Genomic DNA, 17,978 nt, shown 5'->3' on the forward strand with positions numbered 1-17,978 from the left:
CAAATAAATATTCCTATATATATAGCATCTAATCCAATAACTATAAATAGGGTATATTTTGAATAGATATAGTGGTTATAGTGGCTCACAAAGGACGACAGAATATTAAATCCTACTCTGAAACGTAATAAACAACGTAAGAGGAATCCTTGCTGCTCTATATCAAAAATTCACTAGACTCCCTTAGGATTATACATAATACACAAGCTCCTTTGGAATTGGAGCGCTCAGAATAACATAATTGGGATTTTATTCTAGTCTACTCATCGTAATTATCTATCAACAACTGAATTACTAAAATCCGAATTAAAATACACCAATATACTTATTACATAATAATCCCGCTGTCCTTAGTAGGGCGTGTGTGAAAGATCAAAAAATAATTAAGTCAATTCAGTTTAACTATCACCCCAAATTCACCAGGAATTAGTCCAGACTTTCAGAAGAATTCACGTGGACGTCGATTGATGTGGATATAGCAATTGTAGCTCAAATAATTAGTAATCGGAACCCCATTACTATCAAGTAAATGGAGAAACATAAAAAAAAAATACAACATTGTTTTGTACAGATCTCATATACTTAAAAATCAGCAGTATCAATTTATCTTAGTGTATTAAAGTGCATATATGCTCTTCTATTAGGCATTAAAAATATTTAAATAATTTCTTTATATTCCGCAAAGAGGAAACTAATCAGTTTCTGAAGACATACAAATTCATGAATAGGAATAAGGGAGCCTGTTTCTCTGTGCTCCTGCTGCTTTGTACGTAGGGTAGATTTCTATCTGTGGTTTATTTAAAGATGTAGCTTTATACCCGCATACGTTAACATTTACATACCTATAATAAACTTGAAGCCTTCTCTTTACTTTCTGAATTTGTGTTGAGCTTACAGATAATTATATTCCTCTAAGTTCATTTTACATTTATCACAGCTACTTTATTCAAAACGATAGGAGTAATTCTAAAAAATCATGATAAAACACTATGACTATAGATATGTAGACTATATAATAAATTTAAATACACACAAACAAACTTTATAAAATCATTATAGAATAGGTTTGTTGTATTCTATAATGAATAGTGTGTATTTAAACTTATTTTATCTTAATATTCTAAAGTGCCTACAAAACATTTCACTAACAACTCATATGCTTAAAAAAGTAATTTAAATATCAAATAATTATAATATATTATAAATTGGAAATCGTTTATTACAGCGTATTTATTTATTTTAACAAATAAATACGCTGCTCACAACCATAGCTAAAGCATTATTATTCTTACCTTACATACAGTCGTTTAAACGCACATTATGGCCCTGATTCACACGCACACTATGACTTTCTGATCCCGAATGGGTATATAGACAAGTGTCTTTTTTTTTTTGGGGATAGTTTTTGACTTTTCTTTTATTGCATCAACATAGTACGATTTCTCATTTTTCTCTCAGAATTTTATTTTACTGTGACTTTGTATCTAATTTGGATTGTATCCCACATAAATATTATGTCATTTTTAAGAAAATTGTGTTTACATGGTGTAGTAATATATAAATAACTAATTTTGTATATATTATTTTATAGTAATTACACTCATTCCTTAGAAAAATGTAGAATATATTTTCCATGGAATTTTTCACGGGAACCTGGCAATAACAGATCCGCTGGAGCGAAACCGTGGATAACAGCTAATCATCTTTCTTTGATTAATTTTTTATTATGTGGTCATTTCGCGGGTGGCCAATTCTGTGACTAATTAATTTGAGATTGTTTTTGTACAAATACAATTAATAAAACCTTCTTTTTACTGGATCAACAAACAAACAAACTAACGGCCTATCAAATGGTTACCTTTTTAATCATCGTGGACATCTTAATATCTTAATATCACTATCCGTAGTATCTTAAATGGCTGAGGAATAAAGTACTGTAACACCATATCCCTTAATTTAAGGTAATATCTTAGCGAAACACAGCATACAAAACGTGCTGCTTGACGACAAAAATAAGTGTACAAATAAAGGTACCCACAATGGAAAGAGACGAAAACGACTGTACAAAAAACTTCTTTTAAAAAATAATTTAAAAAGATAATACCATAAAATCATACAATAACATGTATCAATTTTGTTTGTCTGCAGACTTTAGACGAATGGTCTTTTGACGTATTCGCGCTACATGATGCAGCCAGTGGAGCGCCTGTCAAGTACCTCGGTTACGAACTCCTGAATAGATATGGAATGATCCACAAATTCAAGGTATGCTTCAAACATTTACTTACATAACCTTTCCATGGCTCATACATCGACTCATCTAGGTGTAAGTAAACATACTAGCAAATTTTTGGTCAGGAAGAATTTGTTTAAGAAAGGGGCCCTTTTTAATTTTCTTATACTTTAATTTGTAGTACTGGAACACTAACAAAAATACCTACATATGAAGCCAAATTATAGATTGCCATTTTATTACGACTTGTTGAGGTAACAATCTAATATAGTTTGACACCACTATTATATGAAATACAATACAAAAATACAACAGAAATCTTTGATAATTGGATAGTACAACAGATTGATATCAAAACATCCAAGATTTATGAGCATTGAAATATTAAAATTAATTAACTTAGTGCTGAATAAATTTCAATAAAGACTTCCCAAAAAATCTTATTGGATAGGAAAGATGTAGTCTTCAATAAAATTAATATCAGGTGACAATTAAGCGATGAAGCTCATCAAATTAAATGTCAATAAGCTGTCGATAAACTTGAATAGAACCGACCCTTAATATATGTCGACAAGTTAAATTAAACTTACCTTTTTATCGGACACTAATCCAATTTGTCAGTTTACTGCCTTCAAAGAAAAGCTGAGGTTAACGTTGGTTCTTTCATGCCTATTAACATAAAGGAGTTCTATGAAAAAACAATAAGAAGGCCCGTATTTTCTTTCATCAGTTTTAGTAAATCTTCTTTTAACATTAATATTTCATTTATCGTTGTATCTTTGCCTGAACATGTAATATTTGAAAGGTTTTTTGTTTACAGACTCCGTAATAAAGGGTTATACTAAGCTGAAACCAATTAATAGTACTCATTAAATTGAACAAGTTTATCCAAGTATAAATATGGAAATTTAAACCTTACGTTATTAATAATATACGTTTATAAATTACTTCTCAACCTAATGCCATTTTCAAGTACACTTGCATACCTTTCAATAAATAGTTTCCTTGGATTACATAGATACTATATATAAATTCGATAGGATATAAGTATGATAGTCCTGTCTAATTAAGCGAATTATATATTTCTGATTATATATTTCAGGAAGAAATTATAAAAAGAGTTAAGTGCCGAGAGCTTTGTAACTAAAACCTAAGTCCAACATAGCTCGTTATCAGGCTCTTACATAAAAGAGATTATAATAGAATTTATTCCTGAAGCTCTTATATTCCATAAATTAATTTGTAGCGATCTTAATATCAAAGTTATGGCAACGAAAAAAATATTCATCAACGTGGAAAAGTTGAAATGAAAGTTTTAATAGCCTCTCCGATAACTCAAAACAAGTTGGAGATTACTCTTGTCGTGAATTCTTTACGTGCGTATTCTTTAACAAAGTTCAACTTACACTGGTAAGGTATGTAAACAATTTACGTGCCAAGCATAAAGAGGCCATACGAGAGGTTGATGCAAATAAAGTAAAACTCCTATATTAAAATTCACAATTTTTGCCTTTTACTCGATGTTTCGTCTTTACAAGTCCCTAAGTTAATGCTAGCATAGTATTATACATATATGTATATACACCTTCAAGACTTATCCCAGATAGGAAATTAGAAATATCGTCGCTCTGTTGCAATACTTGGTCAGTTTTCACTGTGCATATTTTAATACAGGTTAGCAAAAGGCGAGAGTTCCGCTCTCTGCATCAAACTTTGATATTTCCATTACCTGAGACCCATTCAAATTTTTTTTTGATACTGATCTCCCAAAGTTTTATTCGCTGTCAGACAGATTCGATCTGCAATCGATTACTATGTCATAACGATTCCTATGTTCTAGTTCAACATAATATGTCTACGATATTTTTCAGGTCCCACCAACAATTTTGGAGAACTTCCTCAGCAGGATAGAGGAAGGCTACTGCAAATTCCACAATCCTTACCACAATAACCTTCATGCAGCGGATGTAGCACAGACCGTGCATTACATGCTTTGTCAGACTGGCCTTATGGTAAATATAATATTATGAAAATTTATATGTTTATCTCAATTAGATTGACCCTAAGTCTTAATTATCACTTTAAAATATAATAACAATTATTAATGAAAACAGAATAAAATCAGTGTTTCCTATCGCGTAGAGTTTTTCAATGCTGGCTAAATCTTAATTGATTCAAATAATAATTGTTAGATAATGAAGCCCCTGATAGTTATTTAAAAAAAAATATTTGAATTATTGAGTAAAACGACTATAATACCACAATTTCAAACACTCAGCGTATCTTTAGCCGACATGATATTACTAAAGCCATTTCTGATAGTAAACCTTCCTTTAGACCTTTTTCTTCATAAATCTTATATACGAACTCCGAATCGAATACGACACTCTCAAATTCATTTTTTCCTCCATCATGAGGCATGTATGCTTGAATTAACAGGGTTAGAGATTGTACGAAACGTAAAATAAACTTTTAACCTGACTAAATAGTCTTTTCAATGCACTATCGAATATTATTCTGAGCCTAATCTAAATTTTAAACATATGTTTCTTCAGTTATATTAGCATCCAACAAGGATATTTTTTTGGAAAATTAATACTTAATATGATGAAAAATCGAATGATAGTTTAAAAATTATATGTAGGCATTATTTATCCGTCCGAATATTATTTAATATCAGTGATAGCCTACTGTGTAAGTCTTCAGAGCCTGGTGTCATTTGTCCAATATTCACCACTAGTTTTCGTCCCCGACTTTGTCTACTTGATCAACATTTACCCCGTTAATATAAAGATAAGAAGCCTTTTGGCTAAATGTCATGAAGACTGATCACGCCGTAAATTCCTGAAAGTGTTTTAAACCAACAAACTCACTGTCACATTTATAATAAATATAAGTTTGTATATTGTTTAAATCTAAACGGGAATATAACTAAAGCAATTGACCACAGTATAACTTAGTATGTGATATATTCTTGAGACACTGGTTTTGTGTCTAACTTTTTCCTTAATGTATATTTTCTAGAACTGGTTGTCGGACTTGGAGATCTTCGCTACTTTAGTAGCGGCAGTCATCCATGACTTCGAGCACACTGGCACTACAAATAACTTCCATGTGATGTCTGGGACTGATACAGCGTTACTGTATAATGACAGGGCGGTGCTGGAAAATCATCACATCAGTGCTGCTTTCAGGTATGATAAATCTAAACATACACTATTCCTTTTAATGATGACCAGTGGAAGTTGAAGGGTGGGAAAGATGGGGATAAAATAGGGTCGGTTAGATCATCATGACGAATTCTCTAAGAAGTATTAGAGTTGGTTTTTAGGGCATGCTCACCACGTAGACCCATTTCAATACTATCCACTTTCACCCCACGCAATCAGTAGGTTTCTTATTTACAGCAGAAATTGAAATGTGTTATCTAACATGTGTAAATTAAATTATTATTAACAAACTAATCAATTGCAGTAGTACCTTTAGACTTTCCTCAGTTACTTGATAGATGCTGGGTAGAAAATTTGTTAATAAAAATATGCATTAATTACCTACGAGTACCACTGTAGGTACCACTAAGCTCGTCAAAATCTAAAGACGTAATAATAGATGTCGTAGTATTCTAAAGTATATACGGTTTCTATAATAAAATGTACTAGATTGCCAGTGATATTATTATTAAATATAGAATGTAATTTAAGTTATATTTTCACAAAATTTAACTAATTAATAAACAATGTAATATTACAAAGGGTAAAAGGTACCTCTGGGGAGAAAAATATTGTATTCCAAGCTCTGCGGGCGATTTAATTAATATTACACCATTAAAATAATATCATCATCCAATCCAGTAACGAGACAGCCATGTTTTGTTTCTTCAATTTCTCAATTATATACATAGGTATAACAATCATTTTCAAATTGAAAATTCTGATAAAAGACTTCCAACAAATTTATTTTTTGGTAAACTTTTTAGACTGCAACTATATTATTTGTCTGTACTCCTAAATATATTTCGCCAAATACAAGAGTTAGGAGTGTCATTTTATACAGTTGAGAACAGGATTTAAAATTTCTGACTCCAAGCATTTTTAGTATTATAACCTACCGTCATTATAAAAACATTGAGACACTAAAAAATATTGTGCTGTGATACGAATTATTCTTGTTTTTTTAATATTCCCCATTACTCCTCCTCCCTTACTCTGAAGATATATACCTAATATAGTTATTTTATTAAATTGATTGGGTTTACATAGAACTTTCGAATTTTTCTTATTTTTCGGAGCCGGAGCTGGTTTTTACAGTTTCACCGGATGACAATTATCAAGGATGTTATGGATATTAAATTTCGGATACGGATAGTTTTCGGATATAGGAATGATTATTATACCGGATACGGATACGGATGCGGATATGAAATTATTTCGGATTATCCGTTAGTTTCAGATAATTTCGGTTACGGATATTAATTTTTTAAGGAATTTGAAAAGTAAAATACAAATTGCTAATGAAATGGTGTAACCATTTCATTGACGTGTCTTCGGATAGTTTCGGTTCCGGTTACGGAGCTCCTTAACATCCCTGATAATTATGAAATGCACGTCGTTATAACAGATCTAAAAAACTACATGTTGGTAGATAACTTTGTATAGTAGGTATTTATGTTGTTTTCTCATCCGTATCCAAGTACCTCATCGTATGTATTATCATATTATATTACGGTAAATTTCAATAGACAAAAATATATCAGCCAATTAGGAATTATCGAATATATCGTCATTTTACCTGCAAATCCCAACTCCGCAAACATCGCCTAACAACTTACCGCCGAGGAAAATGTATATCGATAACCAAAAATATGAATGGAAAATCAGTATATGTATTCCGTAACAAAAGAACTTGGAGATTGAACTCGTTATAATACGATATAATTTCCCTTGGGGTCGTCCTCTTTTCACGCGGGACTTCGGAAAGTACGGGTTCGTGATTGGCAGCTTATTACAAGCTATAAAAGTTATGACCTTATATTGAGTTTCATACGACATTTGACTATTTTACTGGATATACTAATCAGCACTGATATTATATGAAGCAAACTTTCATCTCATAGAAGAATGTTGTATGTAACACATTATATTTCACACATTATTATCCATACATCTTGTTCTTTTTGATGTAAGTAGTGAAAAAATAATTATATATTATTGTAATAAAATATAATAATAATATCTCAGAATAATTTATCCATAATCTAGTCCCAAACTAACCAGAGCTTGATTTGAGTACTAGACCACTGATATGAATATGTATACATTTTTTTATACATAATGAACATAGAAAATACTCAGATCGATACAAACAATCATACTCATGAATACAAGTTTGTACCATACGATGAATCGAACGCGAGACTATTGAAAGTAAAAGATCAGTGTGCTAAACTGCTATACCACCGAGGCCGTCATATGATATTAATTATAATACGTACTTCACATAGGTCTTCCATTTAATGACCTACTCGTAGCAGACTCGTAACGTCTCCCTTACAAAAATGTATGAGTACTACTCTCGTATACTCGTATCTGTGGACATATATACTTACTGGCACTTTATAGTACTGAAGCCTCTCAAAGTGCTTTCCTATTAAATTGCTCTTCTTTGTATTTGTTCTATGTAGGGAATCCTATCCATGGTTTTATTGAAATAGAATTATAAAAAAATCAAATTAATAGAACAAAAATAGTTTTATGCGGATAGTACAAGAGTATAACAATATTGTTTATATAAAGTATATAATGATATAACATAGTTATCTACAACCTGTTGAATTAATGCACGCCAGATTTCAACGTTGTGAATACAATATATAACCGAAAATTCTGCATTAACTGTTTACCTCAGTATCACATTTAGTCTGACAGCACCCAATACACAATATAGCCGCAGTTGTTATTTTTCCGTGTCTCGACGCTGATCAATATTCAAGATACGAACTCCATGTCTACGCTTCATATTATGCTGTCAAAACCATTCTATGCGATTTTATTTGGAAATGTAAACTGCGCTTTTTTAAATTGAGAACACATTTTACTGTCTCAGTCATCTCTATTATCTCACTTGTCATTTATAACAACTTCAACAGCCAAATTGAGTTAAATAAAAAAATTATATGTGTACCTATCAACTATGTTTTTGCCAATTTTGAGTTCAATCTGATAGTTATTTTTTATAATATAATAATGGTGGCAATAAATAGGGCTTATCTAAATATAAATGGTTACCATATCCTATAATGGTTACCATAGCCTAAAATACCACGGTACATGTGCGCGTTACCAACCCTTAAGAAACCTTATAAACTTAATAACCCTTCTTGAAAAACCCCATGCTGTGGTCTCTAGAGAAAACCTCGGCAGGTAGTTAATTCCATAATCTAAGTTAATATGCTAGTTTGTGACCTAATCGGTAACTACCGATTGACCTAATCGGTATCTGTCAAATTATATTAGTGATTTCTTGAGAGAACAGTCGTTTTATCGTCTTTTATTCGTTCATAAAGAAAGAAGTAGGTTATATATTTATTTTATTAGTATTATTCTTGTGCCGCTGAATACTAAATCGAACAATTCATACTCTTCAGCACACTTCTTTCTTATGTACATCTTATTATTCATGTATTCGAAGAATTCTCAATTTCACGTATCGAACGAACAATTGAGTCCAACCCCAAAGTGCCTTGAGGGTACTACCTATTTGTGTATGTATTATTTGTATAATAGTATGTTTTATTACTATGTGGCAGGATTTTATTGTTTATTTGTTTCTTTCTGAAATTTGTTTAGGAGAATTTATTAAAGATACTTTCGCTAGCTATGTATATACTTCATACTAGGACTACTAATGGATAGAAAGTTAAAACTTGCGAAAACTTTCGATTTGTTTTTATTTTCATCAATGTTTATAACAAGGGAAGTCACGTCTCTCACCTTTTATATATCCAAAAATTGTGTGGTTGTATATAATAGGATCCCTATATTTGGAAGCGTCAAAAAAAATCTCCTTATAGAAATCTAACTAATCTAACTCGTTATTAAAACATCTGATACTATACTATATAGTATCAGAATAATATAGTAGCACCTCTGGAATCAATTCTATACATATAAATAAAATTGGAGTGTCTTTTTGTAATATTGAAATAACCGTTTTTTACTACATGGGTATGAATATAAATACAATACATACACCAAAATAACATTTTTTACAGTCTGTCTGTCTGTTTATTTCGGCTAATCTCTGAAATGGCTGGACCGATTTCGACGGGACTTTTTTTGGCAGGTAGCTGATGTAATAAGGAGTAACTTAGGCTACTTTTATTTTAGAAAATGTATTTTGAAAAATAAAGTTAAATTCCACGCGGACGAAGTCGCGAGTACAGCTAGTATCTGTAGCTGATATATAAATATCATCGTCGTTATCTTAGCACAGGATCGTATTTTACCCAACGATCTATCATTATGAGATAACTTATTGAAACACTACGTTTTAAATAAATACATCGTATTCTGTATTAAAATATGTATAAAATTTCTTAAGTGATCACAAGTATCTTGTGATCACTATCTACCTACTAAGCGATTTTGACCTCATTTCTGATATTTGCATATAATTCAAGTCAAACACCATGACATTTGCCTAATTGCATGTTATTATTATCTATTTATACCAGCCTTTATTATCTGTATGGAAATTATTAATAGGTAATGGCATAATAGCCTTAGTTACTTGAGGGCAATCACAATTAATATCTTGTGTAGTTACATATACTGAGATATAAACAGTCACACTACAAGCATCTCTGTGTATTTGTGAATAAAGCGTGCCCTTCTTACTTAATTCACTATCTTATTAATATTATAAACACGAAAGTTTGTAAGTATGGATGGATGTTTATTACTCATCATTTAATTAAATCTTTCATATGTATGTAAATTAGTCTGTAAAGTATTTATAATAAGGACCATTAGAGACCTGAATTAAATAAATAAACTACTGAGCGGATTATGATGAAACTTTATATTAATATAGCTTATACCTAAGAATAACATATAGGCTATAAATTTCACTCGACAGAGCTATTATAGTTGCTTAATAATTATTTATTGATTGAATGCCGGTGCTAGTCTACATGAAACCCTTTCTAAAAAGCTCTATTACCTACTAGTACCTAATACTGCTTTTTACAATACGATAAAGATTGATGACATCGATTTTGTATACTCCTAGGTAATCTAGTTCAAAAGGGTATCTACTTTTGCACTTAAAACAGCAAAGGACGTAAAATACAAACAAGCACATATAATACTTATACCACATAGGTAATAGAATCGACATGAATTAAAATTATGCCACTAATAACTTATTCTGATTATGTGATGTATAAAATTTTCCCAATTCGTCTATTCCTTCCTTTATACCTTGGTATTACAGCGGTTTAATAGGCAGTATGTTTAAGAGTTACGCCCATCTCCTTTTTTCTGTCTATTGGTATGACTGATTTTATTATACTTGTAATTTCAATTTTAATTATGAATATATTCACAAATCCTCCCTCAATGATTATGTAACAGATATATAATAGTAGATTTGTTTAGTTTGGAGAGTGAATGGCAATGGTAGGTAATGAAGGTTATTCCAAGTAACGTTGGTCCGTCTTAAATATTGTCATCAGGTGAACTAAACCAAGCTAATTTTTTTTAAATTGCAGGCTAATGCGCGATGAAGAATGCAACATCCTCCAGAATCTGTCCCGTGATGAATTCCGCGAATTCAGAACACTAGTGATCGACATGGTTCTGGCTACAGACATGTCATTCCACTTCCAGCAGTTGAAGAATATGAGGTCTTTGCTGACACTCGCGGAGCCGACTGTCGACAAGTCCAAGGCGGTCTCACTGGTGCTACATTGCTGTGATATATCACATCCAGCAAAGGTATTGTAAAAGACAGTTCATCTCTAATAGCATAAAGCAAAACTGCATACACATAATAAACTACATAACGGATACGATTTTTACTATTATGTAGACAATTTCTTCCGGAACATTTGTATGCGTAATATATGCGTATAGTGTTGTTACCTACAACCTTCGTCCAATAAAATATAGATCCGTTTGAAGCAAAGTAGGTCGCTAAAATTTTGTTGGTAGGTATATCAAGGTCTTTCTAAATTATTTGATTTATTTTTTTAATGTAATCAATCTTAACAACTATTTACTCGTATGTGTTTATATTATTGTATAATACTGTTTAACAAATTTATAAAAAAAAAATATTTTAATGCTCAAATGGCCCAACAACGGATTTTAATAAAATATGGTATACACATAATATCCTGAATAATCACATATCTTAACCTCAACCTAAAATTTTAACTTTTCCAAAAAAATAACATGGATTTTCGTGAACACAATATAATGCACAATTAATATTCAAATTAATGATTTTCGTAAATACCATTAGTTTTATAGTGATGGTCGCGAAGAAATATAATCAAGTATATTTATATTATTTTCCAGAGATGGGACCTCCATCATCGATGGACAATGAGCCTTCTGGACGAGTTCTTCCTGCAAGGCGACAAAGAACGTGATCTGGGTCTTCCATTTAGTCCTCTCTGCGACAGAAACAATACCCTAGTGGCGGAATCTCAAATCGGGTTCATCGAGTTCATTGTAGAACCTAGCATGGGAGTCTGCGCCGATATGCTCGAGTGTATACTGGGGCCTTTGCATTCCAGTGCTAAAAACTCTACCAGCACAACGGCCAACGCCATCAATGAAGAAAATGCAGGTAATATTATCTGTTTTTATTATCTTTAATTTTGAAGTTCGGAGTCCTCTTCATAAGATGTAGATATTCTCGACTAGAAACAGTTGCAACATGAAATTTGTTAGTTATCTACTTTTTTAAGCCCTTTTGGATAGTCATAGTTGTAACTAATACTATTTTGTTTTTTACTCAATAAGGTATTTGAGTTGACTCAGGACAATTCACATAGTGTCATTTAGTTCCAAGCTAAGTAAAGATCATATTACGAGTAAAAATAACTGAGAAACATTTTTTTTTTTTGTAATGACATACTAAACATACAAGACAATACAAACAATAATACTCACTCATTTCATGACAGAGATCGAACCCGCGACTGGAAATAAGGCAGTTGTGCTAAATCGCTATATGAACGAGTCCGTCCTATGTCCGTCTTTGTAATACTCTTCCTATTAAATATTAAAAACCGTTCAACCGTTTATTCGTGAAAACGTAATAACAAACAGACAGATAAACTTTCAAATTTATAATTACTAATATAGATGCACATTGAGATGGTCTTTTGATAAAAAATTACAATAAAAAAATATATAATCAAGGATTTGCTTATAAAATTTAGTATGATTATAGTTAGATATGTGAAAAAAGGAGGTACACAAAAGACCACCAAAATTACAGGTTTCTTTCTTATAATAAACTCAATATTTAATTACAGGGAGCGAAAGTAGCAAATTCAAGATTAGAAAACCATGGGTGGCCTGTCTCAGTGACAATAAGAAAATATGGAAGGAACAAGCTACAAAAGGTAAATGTAAAATAGCAAATACCCATCTATACCTATTACGTATATTATGACAAGCGCTTTTTTTAATGAGACAATATTGAGATACGCAAATATGGATATGGACTTATTTCCTATTAGATAGGTATACATATCCTATATGGTTGAACCTCACTATTGCATGAACGAAATATCTCATTTCGAAAGTATAGGTACCCTCTATCCTGAGGAGATAAAAACTATCGATACTAAGAAATCCCTTAATTATTGTCCCTGACGAGTCTATGTAGCGGACTTTAAAAAAGAGCGAGCCAAATAGTCGCAGTGCTACAGGTCTAAAGCACCTGACAATACCCCAAACGAAGCAATAAAACAATAGTTTAATTTAAGTCGCAAATTATGTTTTCCAATATTTTCATTAAACAAACCAATATACCGTCATGACTATTATTCAAGATAGGGTAGTCAGAGGGTAGTCAGAGGCAGTCAACTATCAATGTTATGGTGAAGGTAATAAAGTTGACATGTTGCTCGTTGTTTTTATCCAACGTGGCAGAAGTCACAGCCTTTCGGATTATTTTTTTGTTTGATATCGGCGTTTCTTTCACCGAAAAGTCACTTTGAAAAAGAAATTTATACACAGTTTTTTTTAATCATCTCATAAATGAAAATTATATTCTTAACTGTTTCCAGATGCAGAAGCCCGAGCTAAACAGGAAGAGGAGACCAACAGTGCTGCAGCGGAAACAGAAGAATAATATATGGCCACACTTGTAAATAGCATTAAATCTAGTTGTTACAACGTATTCTATTCTATGTTGAAAAAATAAAAGACGATGTCATTCATGCGTCGTCGCTTCTTATTGTTGTTGCTAAAGGTGTGTTCACGCACAAATGTAAAACTTGATAGCACAAGCGGATAGCCTGATTGTAAAATAACTCTATGTGGAAGACAACATAGTGAGCCAATTTCTAAATAGGTGTTCTACTGCTGAGCGGTACTCGCCCGTAGTTTAAGATATTTGTTGTGATTTGTCGTCATTTTCTTTAGATTATATACCTAATAAAATTCATTGTCCGTTTTAATAGTCGTTAGTAAGTTCTTTCTCTCTACAATATTGTAAATACCATTGAGGTATTATGTACTAATTTACTAGAGAAGACGCTGTGGTGCAGCACAGACATAATGCAGACAGTCTAAATGTGGCTCTGATCAATCTAATAAACTCCGACTAAACTATTCTTATTTACTACATACCTACTACGAATTGTAATTTGTTACGAATGAGAAATAAGTTAGATATCTTTGTAAAAGTAACATTATATATATAGATAGTATTTAATTGACGTTTTCATTTGAGACTTTTTTAAATTGTAATGTTTTGTAAACGGTATTATGTATAAATATCGTGATTAAACAATGTGTATATTTTTTATTTTATTCAATAATATATGTAAATACATTCAATTATTCGTATAGTAGTTGTACAGTATTTATCTTAATACATATTCAGCACATTTTGTGTAAATAATTAAATTTAATTCAATTCATGTTATTTACTCAAACATGTAAACATTAAGATTTAAAAATTATAAATATTCCAAACATGCCCTGCCGTTTCCGGCATGTTAAAATTACAATAATATTTTGTAAATGTCATCATTATTAAAAATTATATCATTCTAAATTACTGAATGTAACATCCAAATACAATCTAAATGAGCCTACGTGTCAAATGCATGCAACTGTTTGTGGCGACTCATTGATGAATGAAGAAGCTTGAAGCGAGAAATACCATACCTCTTTACAATTTTAAGAATAGATATGTTTAACGATTCACATGATGAGTCGAGATTCCAGACGCCCATCCTATTTGCTCCTAGTTCTTTCCATACCCGCTACTTACGCAGCTGGAAACTGACTTACAATTCCTCTGGTTTTGCCGTAGTGTGCAGCAAGTAGATATGCCCACTCTTTTACCACAATGCTATAGTCTATTTTAGTTATATTGTAATTTGTACGTTAGTACATTGTACTTCAATGGTAAAAAATAACCCAAAGTGTATAAATGGCAAGGTTACCTTATGACAGATTCTAGTGACCACCCACGCCTATAGGAAATAACATCGTTGATTAGCAACTTTGGATCCACGTGACGTCATTTTTCCCGCTAACTGCCTTTTAAACCCATAATTATATCGCTTACTATTTAAATAAATAAGTAAAATCTTTTCATATATTGCTTACGTTATCATCTCACTATATAGAATGCTTTTCTCTAATCACGAATTATAAATATATGTATCTATCTAACTTTGTATATAATAGACAGTTTCGAAACATTGTATGAAATTTAAATTATAGATTATAAGATGACAATTATGTGTACTCAACTAAGGTACTTTTGTAAAAAGTTTTCTGAGTGGTGGTCTACCTAATTGACTAATCACGGGCATTATAATATCCTGATAATGTTACCACTTACCATCAGGTGGACTATCAACTTGTTCCATTCAAATAGCTTAAGACTGTATGAAAGATTGTTTTTTTTTAAGTTATGAATTTAGTCTCTAAGCACTCCGTAGAAAACTGAAATAATAGATCAAGGTCAAAGTGTTTTAGATATACACATAAGTTAAAAATAAACCGAAAAACTATTATATTAAAAAATCTATTAAATCCTAGTCAGAGCAGTTACCTGGGAAAGTGACGATAACTTAGTAATTATACCAGTAAGTTATTTGTATGTACATCTACGATAAAGTAGTTGTATTTGTAGTTAAATGTGGTCATTCCACATTTAGCAACTATACCAATAATGATTCTCAAGTTGATCAAAAATTTCATTTCTAACATACTCAGTGTGTATATATATGTAATGTACTGACTTATTTCTTCGATGTAGATGATAAGCACTAAATGTATGTATAGGTAATTTTAAAATGCTGGTGATGGAGCAAACAATTATATCATAAAGTCATATGCACTTCTCTTCAATGAAAGGAACACCCCTAGTACAGTCAGCGATCTCTTAATATGTGGTTTGGGTGAAAGGCCCTCGGTTTCACTATCCAGCACTATCTACCTAACACCCAAATTACATCAGATCTCACTGGTTGTATATATTTATAGTGAAATAATTAAATATATTCAAATTATAGTAGCTTATATATTAGTGTAAATCTTAACCCATATGAAAATACGCTTATTAATTTTAATGTTTCCGATTAAATTGGAGAGTCTTGATATTCCTGACCAAATGTTATTTAAAATGTGAACTTATTTTCCATATACTAAAACGCCATCTCAAATTCTAGGTATAGGTAGTTAGTATATTATTACCTAGTAGTTAGTGAGAAATTCGTATTGAAAAGTATAAAGGGTATTGCTCTTTTGGTTAGCCGTATTTACAAGGTACTTATATCGTGGTAAAGTAATATTAACTTACATTTCAGATACTTTTAAATAGTGCTCAAGTCAACCTGATTATTAAAAGAACAGAGCCTGCACTTTTACAAAGCATTAGACTGATGGAAAAGGCTTATATACCTACTTGCCAAGGGCGATCTGAATATCTAGGTGTAGATATGATCTTATAATGGTTATAAGAAAGGTAATACGGAGGACCCAAAGTAATTGTACCGTCCTTCTTAGACTATCTATCTTTTGTCGAAAGGTAATTTGAATTTATTATTGGAAAGATGTAAAAAACAACCAGGGCCAAATGTTTACTCGAAATTGCCAAATATTAAGGAACATTATCAAATTAAACAATCAAGGAAAAACATCACTCACATATTTCAGAGGCCTAGTTTTCCTGGTAGGTACATGGGACCATTCTCATTGAATATCAAATCAAAAGAAACCATAATCATAATAATTTTAGGTCCCTATTTTGTTATTTCAGGGATTGTAAAAATAGATGTAATCCAACTGGTGACGCTTATTGTAGTAAAAATTAACAATAGAACTTTTTATATATTTATCATCTATTTAAATTAATACTAGACTTTATGAAGAATCTGTATATTGTGCATTTAGTGTATCGATTAATAGTTTGACTAAGTGTATTCAATATAGGATGTAGTTAATCGATGCCATTACGATTGGGGATATAGCTTTATAAAAATGTAGTTTAGAATACTGAGCCTTATGAAAACAATGTATCAATTGTTCCTGTAAATTAGCTTGCAGCAGATCATAGGGCCATGATCCACATAATCGATTAAATAGTAGTTAATGTTTCTTCCTTAATAATAGATTTGCTTTTGGATATTTAATGTCAACATTCCGATGCCTGAAGACTTCACTGCTGTTATAAAATTTATCAATAATAAATATATGTGTAGGGTCAAAATGTAACATTTTTAATTAGGATTTCTGACCATTAATTATCAGTGTGTTAAGTCAGTCAGTATAAATATATATAATGATTGTAATAGTATGGATAAATAGTGTATTAGTACATTGTATTTGATTGACTTATATATCCTTCAATACTTCACACGTTGGAAACAAAAAGACATTAAAATAGAGTTACTCACCATCAGCTAGTTAACTATTAATCACATATCACAAATTATGACCACACCAAACAATACATTTTAAAGTCTCACTTCTTAATGTAATATGTATAATCCAATTAAAATTATGTTTTTCTTATATTTTGTAAACAGTCTTAGTATGCAGTTTTTATTAAACTTAATCAATAATTTATATACATTTTAAAAAAACTACATCACCACATTAAATGAAAATTTTATTCTAGTTATTAATTATTTTTATATCTCTCTGCTATATTCTTCTTCTTCATATTAATAAATATGCCAAGTTTGTTTATTAAATATGACATATATTTATACATAAAAAATACAATATAAGCACTATATTAAAAATATAATATTTTATAAATAATCAATTCATTATTAAATATCATAACAATCAAATGAAGCACATAAATAGTGCTTATATTGAATTTATGAAACTAAAGGAACACATTTTGTTTTTATAACTTTGTATGCAATCTCATTATCTAATTATTAAATTATAAATTTGTTTAAATAAATTAAGATTCTTTTTTCTATATTATGTAAATACAATAAAACACCTTTAGGTATGTGTAAATTATA

The 17,978-nt window shown here is 30.9% G+C and overlaps 1 protein-coding gene across 4 annotated transcripts in view; it reads left to right on the plus strand.

The window, feature by feature from the left end:
* LOC131851591 (dual specificity calcium/calmodulin-dependent 3',5'-cyclic nucleotide phosphodiesterase 1) overlaps nucleotides 1-15,423 on the plus strand; it is a 377,466-nt gene extending 362,043 nt beyond the window's left edge. For all 4 annotated transcript variants that reach the window (XM_059202106.1, XM_059202104.1, XM_059202102.1 and 1 more), the window contains 7 exons: nucleotides 2,149-2,265; nucleotides 4,105-4,245; nucleotides 5,258-5,427; nucleotides 11,004-11,229; nucleotides 11,815-12,088; nucleotides 12,783-12,872; nucleotides 13,542-15,423. In XM_059202106.1, coding sequence (XP_059058089.1) covers nucleotides 2,149-2,265; nucleotides 4,105-4,245; nucleotides 5,258-5,427; nucleotides 11,004-11,229; nucleotides 11,815-12,088; nucleotides 12,783-12,872; nucleotides 13,542-13,606 — 1,083 coding nt within the window. In that variant the 3' untranslated portion in view covers nucleotides 13,607-15,423. The remainder of the gene's footprint in view (nucleotides 1-2,148; nucleotides 2,266-4,104; nucleotides 4,246-5,257; nucleotides 5,428-11,003; nucleotides 11,230-11,814; nucleotides 12,089-12,782; nucleotides 12,873-13,541) is intronic.
* The last annotated feature ends 2,555 nt before the right edge of the window (nucleotides 15,424-17,978 follow it).

This window comes from Achroia grisella, unplaced genomic scaffold, assembly GCF_030625045.1.
Source record: "Achroia grisella isolate CSIRO2021 unplaced genomic scaffold, CSIRO_AGI_Agris_v1 utg794, whole genome shotgun sequence".
In the NCBI taxonomy this organism is placed as follows: Eukaryota; Metazoa; Arthropoda; class Insecta; order Lepidoptera; family Pyralidae; genus Achroia; species Achroia grisella.